This window comes from Parasteatoda tepidariorum, chromosome 6 (genome assembly GCF_982258835.1).
Source record: "Parasteatoda tepidariorum strain Cologne lab strain chromosome 6, Ptep-v5.0, whole genome shotgun sequence".
NCBI classification, from domain to species: Eukaryota; Metazoa; Arthropoda; class Arachnida; order Araneae; family Theridiidae; genus Parasteatoda; species Parasteatoda tepidariorum.
The window spans coordinates 18681988-18704915 of NC_141760.1; the positions used below are offsets into that span (position 1 = coordinate 18681988).

General features: G+C 31.2%; 1 protein-coding gene across 1 annotated transcript in view; it reads left to right on the plus strand.

The window, feature by feature from the left end:
* Positions 1-22928, plus strand: part of LOC107454077 (retinal homeobox protein Rx2) — a 38206-nt gene that overhangs the window by 14406 nt on the left and 872 nt on the right. The window contains exon 4 of the mRNA XM_016071130.4: positions 357-601. Within this exon, the coding sequence (XP_015926616.1) occupies positions 357-601 (245 nt within the window). The remainder of the gene's footprint in view (positions 1-356; positions 602-22928) is intronic.

Consider the following 22928-nt stretch of genomic DNA (forward strand, 5'->3'; position numbering starts at 1 on the left):
TCTTCATCATTTTTTTAAGCACCTCATTTTGTTTCCTAAATAAGTACAAAAAATTGAATAAGTATTAAAATTTGAATAACTGTGAAATGTACCAAAAATCGTTTGAAAGCTTATAAATCTTTTCTCGGTGCGATCTCAACTGTTATAGGGGATACTTTATGATACAAAAGTTATGAAAGATCATCGCAATATTTTATGGTATTTATATTTAAACAAGATAAAAATATCGAATAGGTTCTTCTCCTGTCTCTTCCGTCTCTTCTAGGTTCGAATAGGTTCCTAAAGAACAGTTTTATGATGTATTTTTCTTATCGGAGCAATATTTGATTCCTTTTTCTCTGCCCATTTTCTTGAAGGTTTGGTTTCAGAACAGACGAGCGAAATGGAGAAAACAAACTCGAGCCCAACTCATTCAGGATGTTTGGCGGCGATACAAGCTTGGGGCGGCTGCTCCACCTCCCGATGGTTGGTTGGCGGCTCACAGATTCCAAACCACTCCGCACACGGCACCGCCCTCCGCCAGCCCTACCCCAACCGCTCCGCCCCTCTACTCGGCTGTGCCCCATGTTCTCTACAGCGACCGACTTGCCGTTTCTCAAAGGTAAATATAAATATTTATAAATGCCATAATTTTTATGTTCTGTCTACTGATTCGAATATACTCACTATCCGACAAAAAGTTTAGATCGATTTTTATTCTTAGAATTCTATTTCTTTTTCGAAGATCTTTCGCCAAGGAAAAAAAAAGTTTAAGTACCTTTTACTTGGAAGAAAAGCTATAATTTTTAACTTTATATATCATCTTGCCCTGATTTTAAAAAATGTTGAACTTTTTTTAAAAATCGCCAATTTGGGGCAGTTTTTTTACCTTCATGAAAATTGTCAAAATCACTGCCTTACTCTTAGTTTTTGTAAACTTTTATGAGCCCTGATAACCCTGCAATGGTGTAAGTTTTTAAATTTTAAAAAATGAGACCACAAGCGCTTTTCATTTTCACAAAACTGTGACTTTTCTCTATGTTTACGTTTCGCACCATTTTCAGACTTAACATAGAGGGCGCTGGCTAAAGATAGGCTAAATTTGACCTAATCACATGTGATGAGTAACTGTTACAAAATCTCAGCAGTTATGAAAATAGTATATTATTCGCAAAACAGCATCATTTCACATGGCGACGGAGGTTTTGTCTTTCTTATTTCTTGGATAATGGTTAGCAAAAATTAACATTTAAATAGTTTTCGCGTGAATTGTTGCGTAGATTTTTGAAAAAAAAATACATATTAATCATGGAAACAATTGGGAAATCGAAATTCACATCATGACAATCATACAAGAAAGGAAACTCTCTAATGGTAATCCCCAGTCATTACTATTCGAAAACGCTTTAAATGTAATCTACGGATTTGAATCCATTAGTTTATTTCATGTAGGTTCGTAAGCTCTTAAAGGTAAGAATCACGAAGATCTTCGTCATCGATATATTCAAGATTCATTTGGTGTGAATTTCAAACAAAATGGTTGGAAAAAAACTGTCCGTGCCAATTAATGAGAAGTGTCTAAAACAGTGATTCTCAACCACTGCGCCGCGGCACTTGTGTGCGCCCCCAAATATTGGAAATGATACAATAAAAATTATAATGCTTTTTTTTATTACGAGTAAAGTTTAAATTGAAAAAAAATTCATATATATATATATATATATATATATATATATGTGTGTGTGTGTATATATATATATATATATATATATATATATATATATATATATATATATATATATATATATATATATATATATATATATAATTTTTTCACACTTTAACCACGTGAACATCTTTGTTGGTGATTGTCTTGCCTCAGACAATCTTAAAATAAGGAGGAAGTGTTTAAATTGTCTTTGACAATTTTAAAAACTGTTGAAATTATAGGTAGGAAATTTAATGACAATTAAAATTATTAATTAACAAAGGAAAGCCAACTAAATATTAACTTTCAAACGGAAATAAAAACTAATCATTAAAGTAAGCTACGCAATAAATAGTTATAAAAACAAATTAGCGAAGGATAACTAACAAAAAATAAGCTAACAATTAATAATTAGCAAAAATACTAGTTTACAGGGAATCACAAAAAATAAGAATTAATGTGAAAAAAACGAACAGATAATAACTATAGAAAACAAGCTAACAATTAATAACTGGAAAAAATAAATAAATAACTGTTACTAACTAACAAAAAATTAATCGGAAGAAACACTTAATCCCTTAATAAACGTGCTTTTGTAGTACATATTATTTTATTTCATATTCAAAATTATTATCACAAACTATTTAACACAGTGTATTATAGATAAGTAAACAGCTTTTAAACTATTTTTTTTTTCATTTTGTGCCGTCAAATTTCGAAATCATTAAAGGTGTGCCACCACAAAAAAAAAAAAGGTTGAGAATCACTGGTCTAAAACATTTATGCAGGGCCCGTGCTCAGCATTCACCACTTCGCCATAAAATCGTAAATTTGGTGAAACAAATTGTCTTTTAGCGAAAGTATTGGCGAACGATTTTTACTGCCGAAAGGAAAAATATGTATTCCCCTCGACTCTAAAAATTACGTCAATAGGAATTTTTTTGAATAAATCTTTTTCTTTTCCAATTCGATTACAATAATTTCTGTTAGATACGTCACGTAACAAATTATAACTAAATTATGACCAGATAACGTAAGCGACAAGAGGTATATATAATGTAAGCATAAAAATACAGATTCGTCGTCAAATCGCTGCTGTTTGTTGCCAGATCAAACAATATCGTGTGACAAAACTCCTCTCTTTTTTTCCCCTTACGGTTTGTGCTAATAAAGCAGGTTAAGTGATAGCCATCATCCAACTATTTTTGTAGAAAATATGCTTTCTTATGACAATAACATACTTTTTTTAAAATTAACTTGTTGTAAGTTTTAAAAACTGAAATGGTTGCATGTAATTTTGTAAAGTTTTAAAAACTAAATTTTCTTATTTTAATCAGAAAATGCAACTTCGATTTTATCTTTATAGATTACCATTTTTCAATGATAGATGTATTATAACCACCTGCACTCAGCTGGTAATGAACGTCTTAAGCCCCTCGAAATTTTCGATAAAAATCTCAGCGAGTTGCATAAAAAAAACAGTAAAACAGAACAAAGCAAAATTAAATTATTCAAATAACTTATCATCAAACGTGATCCTGTATTTTCCTGAATGATCACAATCGCAACAGCAGAAAATAAGCTAAACATTCGAAATACTTTCATTAAAAAAATAAAAGACTTAAATAATGAAACGTGTTATTTGAAATGAAATATATTTATTTAAACGATTGTCGGAATATATATATATATATATATATATATATATATATATATATATATATATATATATATATATATATATATATATATATATATATATATATATATATATATATATATATATATATGAAGAATAAAACAAAGATCAATTATAGACATATGAAAAAAAAGGGGGGGGAATAATAAGTAGAAAATAACAAACAACAGTTTATATAATAAATACATATATATATAAAAAAAAAAAATGGATGAAATTTTATTTAAAAAACCGGAAAAATAAAATCGGGAAAAAAAAGATATAATCTTTTCTTCAGCCCACACGATTATATCCGCAAAAAAGAGTGCTTTCTGATATTGTATCAATAAAGCCAAAGCAAAATATATTAATACAATAGTGTGAAGAGCACTCAAAAAAAAAATTTTTTTTTTTTTTTTTTTTTTTTTAATAAAAATAACAACAAATAAAATAGATCACAAAAAGTAAAAATAGCATGTAAAAACAAAAAATAAAATAAAATAAAATAAAATAAAAAACATTTAAAAGGGACTATAAAGCGAGTAGCAAAATCAGATCAACTTACAAGGACAGAAAATTTTTCAAGAATGATTTAAAAATGTTTTCGCAGAAAGATTGCCAGATTATAAAAGATGAAAACAGAAGCGCAAATTGAGTGTAACAAGAGGGTTTTAAAGTGTCGTTCTTACTGCACTGTTGAAGTGATTTGTTATTCTGAGCTTTGATTTGTTAGTTACCAAGGATGGGCCCGAAATGGATGTGCACAAGGTAATATTATACTGGATAATTTTAAAAATTGATCATAAATAGTTTTAAAAGATAGATGCTTATTTAAGAAAAAATATAAAATAGAAAAGGGAAACATAAATTGCCTGTTTTGCAAATAATTTTAGCCGCGGATTTGCACAATGTGGATTAGCACATAGAAAAATTATATAAATTATCAAAGAAAAAAAAATTTTATTGATAATTTTAACACGGATTTGCCCGAAATGGATGTGTACATGGAAAAATTAGCAAAGAAAAAATTTTTAGTAGATTATTTTAGCCACGGATTTGCCCGAAATGGATTTGCACATGGAAAAATTGTATAAATTAATAACGAAATTTTTAGCAATCAATTTTACCCACGGATTTGCCCGAAATGGATTTGCACATGGAAAAACTGTATAGATTAACAAAGGAAATAATTCAGTAAAGGAATTTTTAGTAAATAATTCTAACCACGGATTTGTCCGAAATGGATTTGCACATGGAAAAATTATACAAATTAACAAAGAAATTATTTAGTAAATAATTTTGGCAATGGATTTACCTGAAATGGATTTGCACATGGGAAAATTATAAAAATTAACAACCAAAAAAAATGTTTAATAAATATATCCACAAAAATATACGATTAATTCAGTGATTTTATATAAAATTTTATTATTTTAGTTGGGTATTCATTGTTTTTTTTATCAAATTTTGAAATAGTTTATCGATTTGTTTTTTGGATAAATAAATATTACTACACATTCTTTTAATTCTGTTCATTTCATTAAAAGTGGTATTTAAATAGATGCTCCTGGAAACATTAGAATTCCAAGTAACTAGCTTATTAATATTAAAATTAAAATCATTTCTTTTATCGTATAAATCAACAAAGCAGATATTTTCAACTTTCATAATACCCAAATCCAAAAAATTGAAATTAATATTATCATCATGATTACGAAGTAAGATTAATTCCTCAGGGTATATATCACTCAATAAAATAGTAAAATCTTGGAAATTAAAGATAATTAAGTCATCAATATATCTAAAAACAAATTTAATACTAAGAGTAAAATTGTTTTCATAATAATGCAAAAATAAGTTAGCTAAGAGAGATGAATAATTAGATCCTTGTGGTATTCCATTAATTTGAAGAAAAATATCCTTTCCATTGTAAAGATAATTACTAAAAAGACAAAAATTGATCAGAATTTCCCAATAATCAAAATCGCAACAAAGGATATTTTTAAAATCATAGTAATAATTCAAAAGGACATCTCTTAGTTTAGAAAGGGGAATGCTATTGAAAAGATCCTGGAAATCAAAAGTCGCAATAGAATTAATTTTATTATGTTTAATGAAATCTAAAATCGGTTGATTATTAGTGATAATCCAAGAGAAACCTTCTTTAGTAATATAGTTAATAATCATATTTAAGTAGTTAGAGAAAATGGTGCCAGGTTTAGTTAAATAAGTATTAGACCCACATGTGATAGTTCTAAATTTTACTGGAATTTTATGAAATTTAGGACTGATAATTAAGTAAGGAAATTGTATATTGCTAATTTTAATTTTTAATCTCTTGTAAAAAGCTAAAATTTTTTTAATGACAATATTATATTTGAAATTACTAAGTTCAAAATTTTTACTATTTTTTAATTCCGTATTTAAAAGTTCAGCATAGAATTTTTTACAGAATATAGCGTAATTATTGTTAGCTTTGTCTATGGGAGTAATTACAAAATTTTTTTGAAGTTGCTTAATTGATTGAACAATATTAGAAAAATTTGTTGAATTGTTATTCTTATTTAAATTATCCTTATTATTGAAAATAAAGTTTTTAAAGTAATAATAAACTCCCCATTTCCATTCTGTTAGCATACCTAGAGGTAAAGAGAATCTATTTGATATCTTTAAACAAAAACTATTGAGATCATTAAGAAAGTATTTTAGAATCTTATTGATTGATATATGGTAAATGGGTCTAAATTTTGTGCCTTTTATCATTAAATTCCTAAGTTCCAAGTTTTCTATAATATTAATAATAAATTTCTATAATATTAATAATAATAATAAATTAATATTTTCTATAATATCAACAAAATCAAAATATTTATCCTCCTCACAGTGACATTCATAATCGGATATATTAATACTCCTTAAATTTTTGCTTATATCATTATAGTTAAATATGGTTCTACCAAGAGATTTGTTATATTTAAAACTTTTAATAATGTTAAAATCTTTTAATGGAAATAAAGCTTTAAAATTTTCAAAAATGTTGTGAAATTTGATCTTATCGAAAATAGGATTTTGAAAGTTAATAACGAAATATAAATTATCTAAACTTTTCTTTTTATTAGGCAAAATTTTGCTCATTTTGGCTTTTATAAGATCGAAACAAAGAATTTTGAAATGAAAATTAATGAAAGAAAAGTTAATAATTAGATCGTAGAACTTATATACTTCATAATTCTTAAGGGAGAAGACAAAATCCTTAATTGGTTTAATGCTATATTGTTTATTAAAGTCTTTTTCCATATTAGAAAGAAATTTTATATTTAATTTGTCACTATTAAGAGAGTTTCTATTACTTCTTGAACCCCGTTTACCTCGATGTGTACGCTTATCTTTAATATGAAAAAGTGAATAAGTTGATGAGTTATTGTAGTTAATCTGTGTATGTTGGAAGGTATCGTTTAGCCCATACGGCAAAATTGTTTTGTATAAAAGCATGTAGTAATTTTCTTTCTGTAGTCTTAAATCTAAATCCTCTATAATATCTAAAATATTAATTTTGACACTGTTAAATTTATGTACTCTAAAATGATTCAATTCCAGGTTATTGATAGTCTTATTACTGTTAATATCAGAACGGTGTTGATTAATTCGAATGTTAAGTGAGTTACTAGGTTGTCCAACATATTTCATATTACAGAAACCACACGTTAACATATAAATAACATTTTTAATTTTGCAAAAGATTTGGAGCTAACGTTAAAAAGAACAGTATGTTTTTTGTCTATATTAGGGCAAGTTTTGCATCTCTTATCATCACACGCTTTATAGGAAGGTAAAGTTTCGGGAATAGAATGCAATTCAAAAAATCGTTTGCTTTCGCTTTTGCTTTCAGAGTAGCAGGATGTCGATCCGAAGTTCCCCTCTGATTTAGGCTCTCCGTACCGGGTACAACATGAAGAATAATTTAAATATTGAACACATTTTTTACCAGGCGCTATAATTGTATAATATGTATTGTATATAATTGTTTAATTCTATAAAAATAGGCTCAAAGAGCAACATCCTAAACACACGTAACGTCCTAAAGACAGGAAATTAGAAAAAGGAAATTAAAACGAAAACAGAAGGAGAATGAAGGAAAGTTAATAGTAGATAATATTAAGCGCTAAAGCTGCATTAAATATGATCACTATAATAATAATAAATAAGTAAATACAAGAAAGCACGAAGAAAGTTAAGAAAAACAATAAGCTTCATTTATTGCGCTTAAGCTGCAAGTAAACAGAACTCATTAGATAAGTTCAAAATGAAGAATAAAACAAAGAACAATTATAGACATATGAAAAAAGGGGGGGGGGAATAATAAGTTAAAAATAACAAACAACAGTTTATATAATAAATATATATATAAAAAAAAATTTAAAAAAAATTTAAAAAAAAATGGATGAAATTTTACTTAAAAAACCGGAAAAATAAAATCGGGGAAAAAAAGATATAATCTTTTCTTCAGCCCACACGATTATATCCGCAAAAAAGAGTGCTTTCTGTTTACATGCTGAAACTTATTGTTTTTCTTAACTTTCTTCGTGTTTTCTTGTATTTACTTATTTATTATATATATATATATATATATATATATATATATATATACAGTCAAACCTCGCTATAGTGAACACGGTTTATAGTGAACTCCCGGATATAGTGAACTTTTTTCTGTACCGATTTACATATACCAATTTTCAAAACCATCTATAGAGGGGAATGTAGCGATAAGCATTTTTTCTTGTTTGCTTTTTTTTATCTCACCTTCCCATCCCTAAACAAACTAAGCAGATGTTTCCAATCCAGGCAGACGATGCACCTGTAAGGTGTCAGCGGGATCAATATGCATTTTTTTCGGAGGGAATGAGTAATTATTCATTATTGGTCAAAGAGTTGGACACTAATGTGTGTTGATATGGCTCGCATTTCAACTCCTTTTTGCTCTCAGTTCAGTTAAAATAAATCCTGCAAACAAGTGTCTCAAATTTAACTATGGTTAGCAGTAAACGTAAAACGTTCTCCATTGATGATAAAAGGGGCATAATCAGAAATATTGAAAATGGATGCAGTCAAGCTGATATTTGCAGGGAATATAAACTATCCAAATCTGCAGTTTGTAACATATGGAAAAATAGACAATTAATAATTTTCTGCTCATGAAAAAAATTTAGATGGTTGAAAAAAGTTGAGAAAAGCAGTTCACAAGGATAATGAAGAAACATTGCTGAAGTGGTTCACCAATCGAAGAAGCCGCAATCTTCCAGTATCTGGCAAATGTCAATGAATTTGCTAAGTGATTTTATGAAACTACTTTTATGTGCTCAAATGGCAGGTGAGACAGGTTTAAAAAGTGGAATAACAGAAATTCAGGAAAAATTATCTGAGAGTCGGGAAGTGATTCCATATCTAATGGGGAGGATTGCTCATCAGCTAAAGATTTCTAATTTTTTTGTACGTAGGACGAAGAGTAATGAAAAATAACACATTATTTGCTACTACATAATATTTTTCAGACATTTACACTCATGTCCATAAATTAAGGATAATGAAGTTCAGGCACAGAAAGAGACAGAAGCCAAACAAATTTGACTTATTTGTAAAGTCTATGTATTAAACAAAAGGTAAGGAGCAAAAAAGATGCTATATATTTGACATAATTAATAAAAATTGCGATTTTTACTGCCTGGAGCAAATTTCAAAAAAGAACCTATTTACAAAAAACAGTATAACATGGTTAGTATGATGGTTAATACGGAGTATGTCTCCCAGACGATGCAATACAGGCAGTACAACGCCTAGGCATGCTGAGTATCAAATTATCAATCTGATCCTGGAGAATATTACATCACTCATCAAGCACTCATCCGAAAGTCCGGTAGACAGGTGGGAGGGGGTTGACGCCCTTAGGAAAATTTGCCATAGAGAAGCCTATGGTAATCTATGGCAACCCATGGCTACCATAGAAATTTGTATGGCAAGATACCATACGCCTATGGTTACCATAGAGATTTGTATGGCACAACCCCATAAGCCTATGGCTACCATAGAAATTTATATGGCAAGATACCATACGCCTATGGTTACCATAGAGATTTGTATGGCAAAACCCCAAAAGCCTATGGCTACCATAAAGATTTGTATGGCAGTATACCATAGACTAATGGTAACCATAAGGATTTGTATGGCACGTCACCATTGGCCTATGGCAACCACAGAAATTTGTATGGCAGTATACCATAGGCCAATGGTAACCTTAAAGAATTGTATGGCAGTATACCATAGAGAAAAGCTGATCTAGATCTCCACCAACGAAACAACAACTTCTATGGAGTCCTCAAAAACATCTTCTAAAAGTAATAAATATCCATTATTTCACCCTGAAGTTAATTAAATTCAACATGTAAACCCACAAGGCATTCCTGGTGAGTCTTTTCCGGCCTCCGGGTGGCCAATTTTTCCATTTTTGAGTGTTTAAAATCCGATGTTCCATTGATTTAGGCTTAGTGTATCAAACCGCCATATTAAACGTGTCATCCACTACAAGTGGAATCATTCGCTAACTTTGGCTACTTATTTTAATATTTTTTCGATCTCATTCTTGGTCAAAAACATTTTATTGCAAACGCCTATGCAATTATCTATCTGAATTTATTAAGTTTTTTAATTTCCGGCTGTCTGGTACTTTTATCAGTGTTTACATTCTCATTAGTTTTTTATTTTAATTCCACTTAGGTTCTTGCAATGCTTTTTTACATTATCTTACATATGTTAGGGCTTTATATTTATATTTTGTGTTTAATGTTTGCTTGCCATTAAATTGTTTTTTTATCATGTCTTTGTGTTTTACTATTTTACAACTAATATTTCTTAAGTATCCACATATATTTGTACAATGTTCTGTTACATGTTTATACATAGCTTAGGGTCATCACTTAACTAGATTTGCTGGATTATTGGTTGATAATTGTTTTGCTTCAATATCATCAACTGGACAGTCCCTGGCCATATCATCTGCTGCTGTAACCAAAAATGCTTTTAACAATTTAATCTTTCCTTAAGTTTACAACTTTTTCGTCAGAGTGATTCCCTATACCCAATTAATTTTTATTTACTATCCCTGACCAAGTGTAAATTTATCAATAACAATTATTAATTTTACCAATTTTAATCATGTCTTAAACATGTTTTGTATTTACCAATGTTTCTATATTGTGTTCTCTTTTCTAAATGTGCTTATCACAACTCAACATAAATTTTCTGAGTTTTTTTATCCCTCATTAGTAGGGGATCAATTAATTTAGCCTGTTTTCTATTCTTAGCTTTTCGAAGTCTAATACCATCTTTTTTATAGATAAAATTTTGTTCACATGCCACCACTGGTTGCACCGTTACATATTCAGCTTTTGTCCCGTTTGATCTATTTTAAACTAATTTCGCTTCGACCACCGGCCCCACTCTTTATCTTTTGAGTTTTAATAGTATTTTATTGTTTTAGTAGTCTGCTTAATTTTTAGTTTAGTATCACTTATCGAAATTTAAAGAATTTTCATACTCGCTCCGACCATCGGACCGTTATTTTGCTTCGCGTTCTTTTAGGTTCCTCTAATATCTGACGCTTATCTAACTAATTATGATACCAATCAATCAAATTAATGTTTTTTATACTCGCTCCGACCTCCGGACCCACTTTCTATTTTCTTGTTTTTACAGCTTTAACAAATATTAGTTGCCTGTACTCAATATATTTTGTTCCTAATCAACATAACCATTATTTTCCCCACTCGCTCCGACCACCGGACCCATTTTCTAGCAGTTAGTACTAACTGTTTGAAATTTATTTGAATAAGAACCGCATACAAAAAGGATTCTGCAAGTAAAACAGGAGAAGTTTATCAAAGAAATTTTAAAAAAAAGCTTTCTGGATATATATTTATTCCACAATTATTAAGTTTTGCATTTTTAATACTATCCATTGCGAAAGATTCTTGTAAGTAATTATTTTTTGACGTATGGTAAAATATCAACGAGAAATGTTGCCATAGCTGTATGGCAAAGGTGTACCATAACCTATGGAAAAATATTTCTTCATAAACTGTAGCACATCTTAGTTTTATGGCAAAAATTTGCCATATAAAAAAATGCCATAGGATATTCCTATGGGGTTTTGCCTATGGCAAAATTTTGCCATACACTTTTCCCATACACTTATGGCAAAACTTTGCCATACAAAAAATGCCATAGGATATTCCTATGGGGTTTTACCTATGGCAAAATTTTGCCATTCAAAAAAATGCCATAGAATATTCCTATGGGGTTTTGCCTATGGCAAAAATTTGCCATACATGTATGGCAAATTTCTGCCATACGTATATGGCAAAATTTTTGCCATAGGCAAAACCCCATAGGAATATCCTATGGCATTTTTTTATGGCAAACCTATGGCAAATTTTCCTAAGGGCGGCCTGCAATTCGTCGGTCAAGCATATCCCACACATGCTCTATTGGATTCAAGTCCGGTGAGCATGCTGGCCAATCCATACGGGTGATATCCTCCGATTGAAGGCACTCGTCTACAATGTTTGCACGGTGAGGACGGGCGTTGTCGTCCGTAAACAGAAATTCAGCACTCATGGCACCCCGAAACAAATGTACATGTTGTTCCAGAATGACATCCCTATAGATGTGGCCTGTCATCGTTACACTATGAACATGCAGGTCGGTTCTGGAACCAAGAAAAATTCCTCCCCGAACGAGCCATCCTGCACCACCGTAACGGTGTCGTTCAATGGTGTTGTCTTGGTGGTAACGGGTACCCGGCGCTCTCCATATGAAAGTCCGGCGAGAATCAGACTGCAAACTAAACCTGGACTCGTCGGAAAACATCACACATGACCACTGTTGCGGTGTCCACAATGCATGCTCTCTACTTCAGGCTAATCGCAAGCGACAGTGAGTTGCGGTAAGTGGAACACATCTGACAGGCCTACGAGCATATAGACCAGTGTTTTCCAACCTTTTTTGTGCCATGCCCCACCTAAGCCTTTCTAAAATTCTTATGCCCCCCTATGTAACATATACATAATTTTTAATATTAAAAAACTGAATTGTTCACTTAAGAAACTTAAATGATAGATAATAGGAATAAATCACTAGGAAATTGTTAACGAAACACAGTAAGTAAATTTTTAAGACATATAATGAAAAAAAAAATTTTAATTCGAAATAATTTTAATAAAGATTTTTCTACAATAATTCAATATTTTAATTTAGTGAGATCCTTGCGCTTTCTGCACAGAGATTTTATGTTAGGTTCCAATTTGGTTCCTTCAGTCTCAAGTCTCCCCATTGTATTACATCCAGACGATTTCTTTTTTTTTTTACCAGTAAATCATTTACAGTACAAAATCCACATTCAGCTAAATATGAAGATGGAAACTGTAACAATAGTTTTCTTGCACATTTGGTTGAATTTGGGTATATGATTTCTGGTTCCTCACGAAGCCACGCTATTATTCCTTTTATATTAAATAAAGTTTTAACTGACTCATCATTTTGCATTTCTGTGAGTTTTTCTCAGAGCCTAACAAAAACATGTGCATACTGGGCAGTTGTCCAGGGCCCAAATGAATAGAAAGTTTATTTTAGGTTTCCTTCTTTAATGAACTTTTTTTTAAACAAAATACCAGAATACCAATAAAATCCGTCAGTTTTATGTTAGCTTCTTCATTAATCTATCGTATGAACACAAAAAATCTATTTTTCGTAAATCCATGACTTTCTAGTGTGGAGTTTGGGTAAATTTTGCAATTACGGTGGACAAATTTGGCCAATCAAAAGACTGTATTTTTACAAATCGCAAAATGGGATATGCTTACCAAAATACAGGATTCTGATTGGCTTAATTGAGCCATCGTAATTGCAAAAATTTTGTTGAATTCCGCCCTAATGTCAGAAAGGATATGAATTTTTTACAGCTGGATGACAAAGTTAACAATTAGAAAACTGCATTTGGCATGATGAACATAGAATTGTCAGAAAATCAATAAAATGGACAGAGCGATATTTCGTTGTGACCATTGGAGGAGGAGGGGGGGACTTAATAGCTTTTTTAATTTCTGCCATACATGTATGGCAAAATTTTGCCATAGGCAAAACCCCATAGGAATATCCTATGGCATTTTTTTATATGGCAAAATTTTGCCATACGTATATAGCAAAATTTTGCCATAGGCAAAACCCCATAGGAATATCCTATGGCATTTTTTTATATGGCAAAATTTTGCCATACGTATATGGCAAAATTTTGCCATACGTATATGGCAAAAGTGTATGGCAGAATTTTACCATAGGCAAAACCCCATAGGAATATCATATGGCATTTTTTTATATGGTAAATTTTTGCCATTAAACTAAGATGTGCTACAGCTTATGACGAAATATTTTTCCATAGGCTATGGTACACTTTTGCCATACAGCTATAGCAACATTTCTCGTTGATATTTTATCATACATCAAAAAATAGTTACTTACAAGAATCTTTCGCAATGGATATTAAAAATGCAAAACTTAATAATTGTAGAATAAATATATATCCAGAAAGCTTTTTTTAAAAAAAAATTCTTTGATAAACTTCTCCTTTTTCACTTGCAGAATCCTTTCTGAATGCTGTTCTCATTCAAATAAATTTTAAATGGTTAGTACTAACTGTTAGAAAATGGGTCCGGCCGCCGGAGCGTGTGGGGAAAGTATTGGTTATGTTGATTAGGAACAAACTATATTGAGTACAGGCAACCAATATTTGTTAAAACTGCAAAAAACAAGAAAATAGAAAGTGAGTTTGGAGGTCGGAGCGAGTATAAAAAACGCTAATTTGATTGATTGGTATCATAATTAGTTAGATGAGCGTCAGATATTAGAGGAACCTAAAAGAAAGCAAATTTAAATAATGGTCCGATGGTCGGAGCGAGTATGAAATTTTTTTAAATTTTGATATGTGATACTAAGCTAAAAATTAAACAGACTACTAAAACAATAAAATACTATGAAAACTCAAAAGATAAAGAGTGGGGCCGGTGGTCGAAGCGAAATTAGTTTAAAATAGACCAAACTGGACAAAAGCCGAATATGTAACGGTGCTGCCAGTGGTGGCATGTGAACAAAATTTTATCGATAAAAAAGATGGTATTGGACTATGAAAAGCTAAGAATAGAAAACAGGCTAAATTAGTTGATCCCCTACTAGTGAGAGATATAAAACTCAGAAAATTTATGTTAGAGTTATGTTAAGCACAGTTAGAAAAGAGAACGCAATATCAAAGCATTGGTAAGTACAAAACATGTTTAAGACATGATTAAAATTGGTAAAATTAATAATTGCTATTTACACTTGGTCAGGGAGAGTAAATAAAAATTACACTGGTTATCATAAATTAAGGAAAATTCACAAAAATCGCGATAACTCAAGAAATTACACATGGAATTTTATGAAACTTACCCACAATATACAACACATAGTAAGGTATTAAACAACATAAAAAGAAATTATCAGACATTAATAGTAGTATAGAAATTAGCACATGTATAAAATAAACAAATTGGAAGTATCGGTTTGCAATAGAAAAAGTACCTTTAATATGGAATATGATTGCCTCTAGAAGCAATACAGCACAAACAGCGATGTGTGATGCTTTCAATTATGCGGTCTATCAGTTCAATAGGAAGTGAGAGCCATTGCTCTTGTAAAGCAGTTGCAAGCGTGGCAAGGGTCTGAGGGGGCGGATTGATGGCAGATACACGCCTCCCTAGAGCATCCCAAACGTGCTCGATAGGATTCAAGTCCGGGGATCGAGCTGGCCACTCCATGCGAGTAATTGTTTCCTGTTGAAGATAATCATCAACAATGCGAGCTCTGTGTGGTCTTGCATTATCGTCCTGTAACAGGAAGCAATCACCAATTGCCCCGGCATATGGGCGCACATAAGCATCAAGGATGTTGTCTCGATAAACCTGAGCATTCACGGTTCCCCTTGGAAAGACATGGAGGTATGTGCGCCCTCCTAAGGATATGCCTCCCCAAACACAGACACTGCCTCTTCCGTATGCATCTCTTTCACGGATGTTTGATGGATGATAACGGGTCCCAGGTTCTCTCCATATCAAATAACGTCTACTGTCACTTTCTAGACTAAACCTGGACTCATCCGTAAAGAGAACAGGCCTCCATTGATCTGACGTCCAGTGGACATGTTGTCGGGCCCACTGCAAACGGTCTCTCCTATGGCGTGATGTGAGCGGCACGCAAATGGCTGGTCGTCTCGCATACAGACCACCTTCGTGGAGCCTTCTGCGCACAGTTGACGTTGACACCAACCTTCCGGTGGCTGCAGCAAGAGAGGATCTAAGATGTGTCGGAGTAGCGGTTCTATTCCTGCGTGCACTTAATTTCAAATATCGGTCATCGGCACTGGTCGTGACAGTTGGCCGTCCTTGACTGAACCTCCTAGATGCCGAATCTGTGGTTTGAAATTGCCTCCAAAGTCTATGAACCACAGATGGACTCACATTTAGCCATCTGGCCACTTCTGATTGACTCTGCCCTGCCTCTAGTCTCCCGATGGCTCTCCATCGTAGTTCTTCAGGCAAATGATGCCTAGAGGTCATTATTACGAATTGGCTATCTCAGATTTTCAATGTCGCAATCACAGTAAAATTTGTGTGCTTTCTCTCAAACTTGGACTTTTATGCTCCAGGCAGATGACGTAAGCCGAGTGCAGCGCCACTAATTTGCATATTGCAATTTTACTCAGCTACTCTTAGTGGACAACATATGCAAATTTTGCACGGTTTGGCTTACTTTTGAAAGAGTTATCGCTATTTTTGTGATTTTTCCTTAATTTATGATAACCAGTGTAATTGGGTATAGGGCATCGCTATGACGAAAAAGTTGTAAACTTAAGGAGAGATTAAATTGTTAAAAGCATTTTTGGTAACAGCAGCAGATGATTTGGCCAGGGACTGTTCCGTTGATAATATTGAAGAAAATAATTGTCAACCAGTAATCCAGCAAATCTAGTTAAGTGATGACTAGTTAAGCTATGTATAAATATGAAACAGAACATTGTACAAATATATGTGGATAGTTAAGAAATATTAGTTGTAAGATAGTAAAACACAGAGACATGATAAAAACAATTTAATGGCAAGCAAAAATTAAACACAAAATAAAAATATAAAGCCCTAACGTATGTAAGATAATGTAAAAAAGCATTGCAAGAACCTAAGTGGAATTAAAATCAAAAACTAATGAGAATGTGAACACTGACTTTGATATTGATATATGACAGCAATAAAATTTAATTATCACCGAACAAGTTAAAAGAATTAAAAAATTTTAATTATTAAAGAAATGATGATCTGGCTTGATCATAAGCACTTAACTGCGTTTTTCATCATGAAGATTGTTTACAAATTGCTATGGGGAATAGAACACCAATAATAATGGAAAAGTGTTGTGACTTTAAAAATTTATATAAAATCAGAGGGAGGGGATAAAATAAAAAGGAAGATGTCGTTTAATCAGAAACAGTTGGGAGAAAGAAATATAAAAATTTTAGATAAAAATATAAGCAGCAAGATATTAATTAAAGTGTACTATGTCAGCGTTAACAAATAGCAAAATTTAACACAGCGAAAACCTATACCCAATCGCGACACATTTTAAAAAGATACAGATAATAAAAGTACCAGACCGCCGAAAATTAAAAACTTAATAAATTCAGATAGATAATCGCATAGGCGTTTGCAATGAAGTGTTTTTGACCAAGAATGAGATCGAAAAAATATTAAAATAAGTCGCCAAAGTTAGCGAAAGATTCCACTTGTAGTGGATGACACGTTAATATGGCGGTCTGATACGCCAAGCCTAAAAGAATAGAACATCGGATTTCAAACACTCAAAAATTGGAAAATTGGCCACTCAGTCGCCGGAAAAGACTCACCAGGAATCCTTTGTGGGACTACATGTTGAATTTAATTAACTTCGGGGTGAAAATATGGATATTTATTTCTTTTAGAAGATGTTTTTGAGGACTCCATAGAAGTTGTTGTTTCGTTGGTGGAGATCTGGATCAGCTTTTCTCTATGGTATACTGCCATACAAATCTTTAAGGTTACCATTGGCCTATGGTATACTGCCATACGAATTTCTGTGGTTGCCATAGGCCAATGGTGACGTACCATACAAATCCTTATGGTTACCATTGGTCTATGGTATACTGCCATACAAATCTTTATGGTAGCCATAGGCTTTTGGGGTTTTGCCATACAAATCTCTATGGTAACCATAGGCGTATGTCATCTTGCCATACAAATTTCTATGGTAGCCATAGGTTGCCATAGATTACCATAGGCTTCTCTATGGCAAATTTTCCTAAGGGCGGCAATAACAAGTAAAGTGGTATCATTTATTTCACATTTTTGGAGCCAATGAAACTGTTCAAAGTTTTTGTTGTTAATATATTTCCGACACTATTTAATAAGGGTAATGAAACCAAATATCTTCACTTTTGCATCAACAAGAGTTTTATTTGTTCCTTGAATTTGCTTATTTAATATATTTAGTTTTTCAAAGATATCGGCTAGATAACTTACAAATGCTTTACCATCAACTGTTAACAGATATTTCATTTCAGGTTTGTTGCTTAAAAAATCGCTAAGTTACATAATATTTATTGGCGCAATTACTTAAAAATTTCCTTTTTTCTTTCAATTTTGGCACCGAAATCTAGCATTGCGTTTAAATGGCCCGGAGCAAAAGGGTTAAACATGTGTTGAGTTCATTTTCAAATTGCCCCCTTAACAATCAAATTGCCCCCAGTGGGGCGTGGGCCCCACGTTGGGAAACACTGATATAGACCAATGTGCCCTAAGCGTCTGGGCACGGTCTGCCTTGAAACTGTCGTACCAATAGTTGAGGAGAGCTGACGAGACAGGTCTGATGCTGTGCTCCGTCTGTTTCTTTCGGCAGTAACTGCCAAATACCGGTCTTCATTCGGCGTTGTAACTCGGGGGCGACCTGTGCTGTAACGTCTACTCACATTACCATCATTTTGGAATTGTTGCCAAAGCCTGGAGATGACACTCTGGGTGATTCCAAGTTCCTCGGATACTTCCAGCTGGGTACGTCCACATTCCAGTCGTCCGATGATTCTGCCACGTAAAAAATCATCCAAATGCTTCCTTTGTGCCATAACTATGCGGTTATTGCACTGAAAGGCTTTTAAAACGCTTGTGAACAATTTTATTTCTTTGCCACCATTCCTTATATACCCCTCTCTTACACTCTCGTCATTGGGACGTACTACCAGCGTCATCTAGTGATTTCCTGTAATTTGAATATTCTTCTTAAGGATGTGTGTGATAATTCTACAGGTGAAATTTTAATTTTAGAGTTTGATTTCCGTGTGATTCTGAATTATCCTTAATTTATGGACATGAGTGTATTTGAATAATGTGTAATAAAAGGGAGAAGTTAAGGAACCATTAGTTATATATATATATATATATATATATATATATATATATATATATATATATATATATATATATATATATATATATATATATATATATATATATATATATATATATATGTAACAAATCACTTCAGCAGTGCAGTAAGAACGACACTTTAAAACCCTCTTGTTACACTTGATTTGCGCTTTTGCTTTCATCTTTTGTTTTCATATTTTGTAATCTGGCAATCTTTCTGCGAAAACATTTTTAAATCATTCTTGAAAAATTTCTGTCCATGTAAGTTGTTATGATTTTGCTACTCGCTTTATAGTCCCCCCTTTTTAATGTTTTTTCTTTTTATTTTATTTTATTATCTGTTTTTACATGTTATTTTTACTTTTTATGATCTAATTTTATGTTGTTGTTTTATAAAAAATTTTTTGAGTGCTCCTCACACTATTGTATTAATATATTTTGCTTTGGCTTTATTGATACAATATCAGAAAGCACTCTGTTTTGCGGATATAATCGTGTGGGCTGAAGAAAAGATTATATCTTTTTTTTCCGGCTTTTTTTCCGGTTTTTTAATTAAAATTTCACATATTTTTTTTTTTTTTTTTTTTTTTTAAATAATATGTTGTTTGTTATTTTTTTACTTATTATTTCCCACCCCCCTTTTTTTCATATGTCTATAATTTTTCTATAATTTTTTTATCTAATGAGTGCTGTTTACTTGCAGCTTAAGCGCAATAAATGATACTTATTGTTTTTCTTAACTTTCTTAGTGTTTTCTTGTATTTTTTATTTTATTTATTATATATATATATATATATATATATATATATATATATATATATATATATATATATATATATATATATATATATATATATATATATATATATATATATATATATATATATATATATATATATATATATATATATATATATATAAAGAAAAATCAAATGTTGCTTCAGGTTTATCCTTATATTACTTACTGCTCTAGTCTAAGAACTTATCAAAAATTAGACCCGACATATTCTAATTTCTTTTCCTCAAAGACTATAAAACATCGACATACTTCATTCTCTCTCACATTCATTGCTCATTTGCTCCTGTCCAACTGCTAAATGACTCTTGATTTGAATTTGCAATTTGTAAAATAATTCAATTTATAGTAAATTTGTATTAAGATTTGAAGTCTTCTATGGAAAAAAATAATCATAAAAAATTGTTAAGATTTGCCTTTGGCTAAGAGTTTTGAGTCAATTACTCTCCTCCAACTGCTAAGTGACTCTTGATTTTTATTTGCATCTTGTAAAATAATTAAATTTATAGTAAATTCGTATTAAGATTTGAAGTTTTCTATGGAAAAAAATTATCATAAAATATTTTTAAGATTTTATAATCGTCGTTGAACAGCCGACCCAATTTTTGGGTTTACGACTACTAATGTTCAACTGCGTAGCCTTGTAATTTTGGACCTGATCCAGAAGACAAAGGAACTCCTAGAACAAGTATTGGGAAAAATTTGCCTTTGCGGAGGACTTTTTGATTGAACTAACCCACATTTGCGTTACATGGAAAGGAAGATCAAAAGAACCTCCCGCAATTAGCCTTACGGCAAGAAGGACTCTTACCCATGATCCATCTACTACTGAGTATATTTCACGTCAGCACTGTGGTCGGTGCAAGCATTTTCATTAAAAAAATTAAAAAAGCATGTTTGTCTGTCTCCCAATTTTACTTAATTCTCTATTTTTTGATATTTCATAAAACAGACTAATAAGCTCTTTTCAAATTTTTTAATTCACTTATTTTTTTAAAATTATATTATGCTTTTTAGCAATTTTACAGTCCTTAAATTCTAAATTAAAATATTAAAGATTTTACTTATAAAAGATTATGCTTAATGAGGGAAACTTTGACTCTGCAATTTTCCTACAAATTTATTTAAAAATTTATATTTTAAATTTAAAAAAAAAAAACTCTCCACAGTTCTTTAAATTATTATTTTTATCAAACAACCGATTGAACATCAGCTTATTTACAAACAAAAAAATGAAATAATAGTCTGTAGGAAAATTTTTCCTTTAAGCAATTACTTTGAAACATTATAAAAAATCCAAAGTATGAATTTCTAAAATAAAACAAAACACATTTTTGTTTGAAATGCAGTCTAAATTTACCGTAGGCCGAAAAATTCGAAAGTAGCTTGTTTCTCTTTTTTTCCTTTCCAATATAAGTATCTTATAACATTTGGTTAATAAAGAGAATGGTTGATTCACTTTACTGTTATCGTAAAAGAAACGAAACCGCATCAATCTCATCCGTTTTCTTATTTTTTCCCTTTTGTTTTCCTGATATGATGAATTCATCATCAGACTCAATCACTCAGAATGATAAAGAAACGGTGGACCTAATCATGATGTAATATTGCCGCATCTTTAATCAAGCCCTTCCCCCCTGCCCCTTGTATGAAGAAATATCATTTTCATGGAGCTATGGTAGCTTTCATTTTTCGAAGATCTTATCTAAACATTCAATTTATTTCCTCGTTATTTACGAAAATTTTTGAGATTGCTTCAAAAGCTTTTATTTTAATGAGCTTGTAAATTCTAAACGATGAAGATTTGTGAAGTCATCGATAAATTGAGTAGACAAAATAAATCGATACCAATATTTTACTGTTGATAAAAATTTATTAAATATCATTAGAGCTAATATATTAAAAGGAAATGATTTTGTTTAAAAGTGGATAGTTGAAAGAATTGAAGGAATTATTAATTTTATTTTAATTATTTAAAAGCAACATTATTTTCGAGTTATTCATTTTATTATTATTATGACTTACTTCGATCTCTCAATATCCTGTCTGCTTATTTTTGTGAGTAATATAAACCACGAAGTGTTTTAAAAGTTTTTATTTCTTTAACTGTGGTTAATCAATAAACTTCAATCAATCAATAAATAAATAGACTTCAAACCAAATCAATCAATCAATAAATAAACTTTCACTTTTTAGAAACACAAAAGTTAAAACAGATCTTTTTATTAAATACTACTCTACTATGATCACGATTTGCAAAACTTTTCTGGTCTATAATTTTGATAATTTTTTTATTACGCATAGTCATCATTAAAGATTAAAAATTTAAAACTCTTAGGTCCACAATAAATATATGTCTAAGAAAAAATATATTTATAGTTTTGAACTATGCATGCTGTTCCGTAAGGCAATACAAGATGTTCTATAGTTACCTCCCTTAATGTATATCTTAAAATCCGTGACAAATATTGAAGCTTAAAACTATAAATAAATAGAAATAAACATAGTGCCAATCAATAATAAAGGGAGGAAAAAGCAAAGTCTCTGTCGAAATAAGTCAAATCTCTAGTTGTGAAAGACAAAATGAAGCAATCTAAAACTAGTTTTATTACGTGAGGAAACTTGAAGATGTTTCGATTTATCGGTCCAACAGATTTTGATGTTTTCAGTTTCGTCAGTAGTGATTCGTTAAATTTCGATGGTGTTTTTCATTTTCCCCTCTTCCAAACATTTAATTACAATCGCTTATTTGACATCAGTTCCGAGAAGGGTCGTAATAGTATATTTTAAGGGGGGTGAATACGGAACACCCTTATACATTGCGACATAGAAACAAATTTAATACATAATATGCTCATGAGAATGAGCAAGAAATATTTTTGAACTGGGATCCTTATTTTAGTTCAATAAAAGCAAGAGAGGATTTAAAATCATCTTAAACCAGAAAACGAGGTTTAGGATATAAAAGTTGTTATAATGTAAGCTAAAGGAAATTCAGTCCCATTTTAGAAAAATAATATTGATTTTTTGATGATTTTATTCACTTTTCGGCCTCAACAAAGATTTGTCAGAATCTGAAAATTTTCCTTATAGAATAAATATGAGCCGTGGTGGCTCATGTGATAGAGCATTCGCCTCCAAATGAAGAGAGCAGGTTCGAATCCCAGTGGTGGCTAGCTG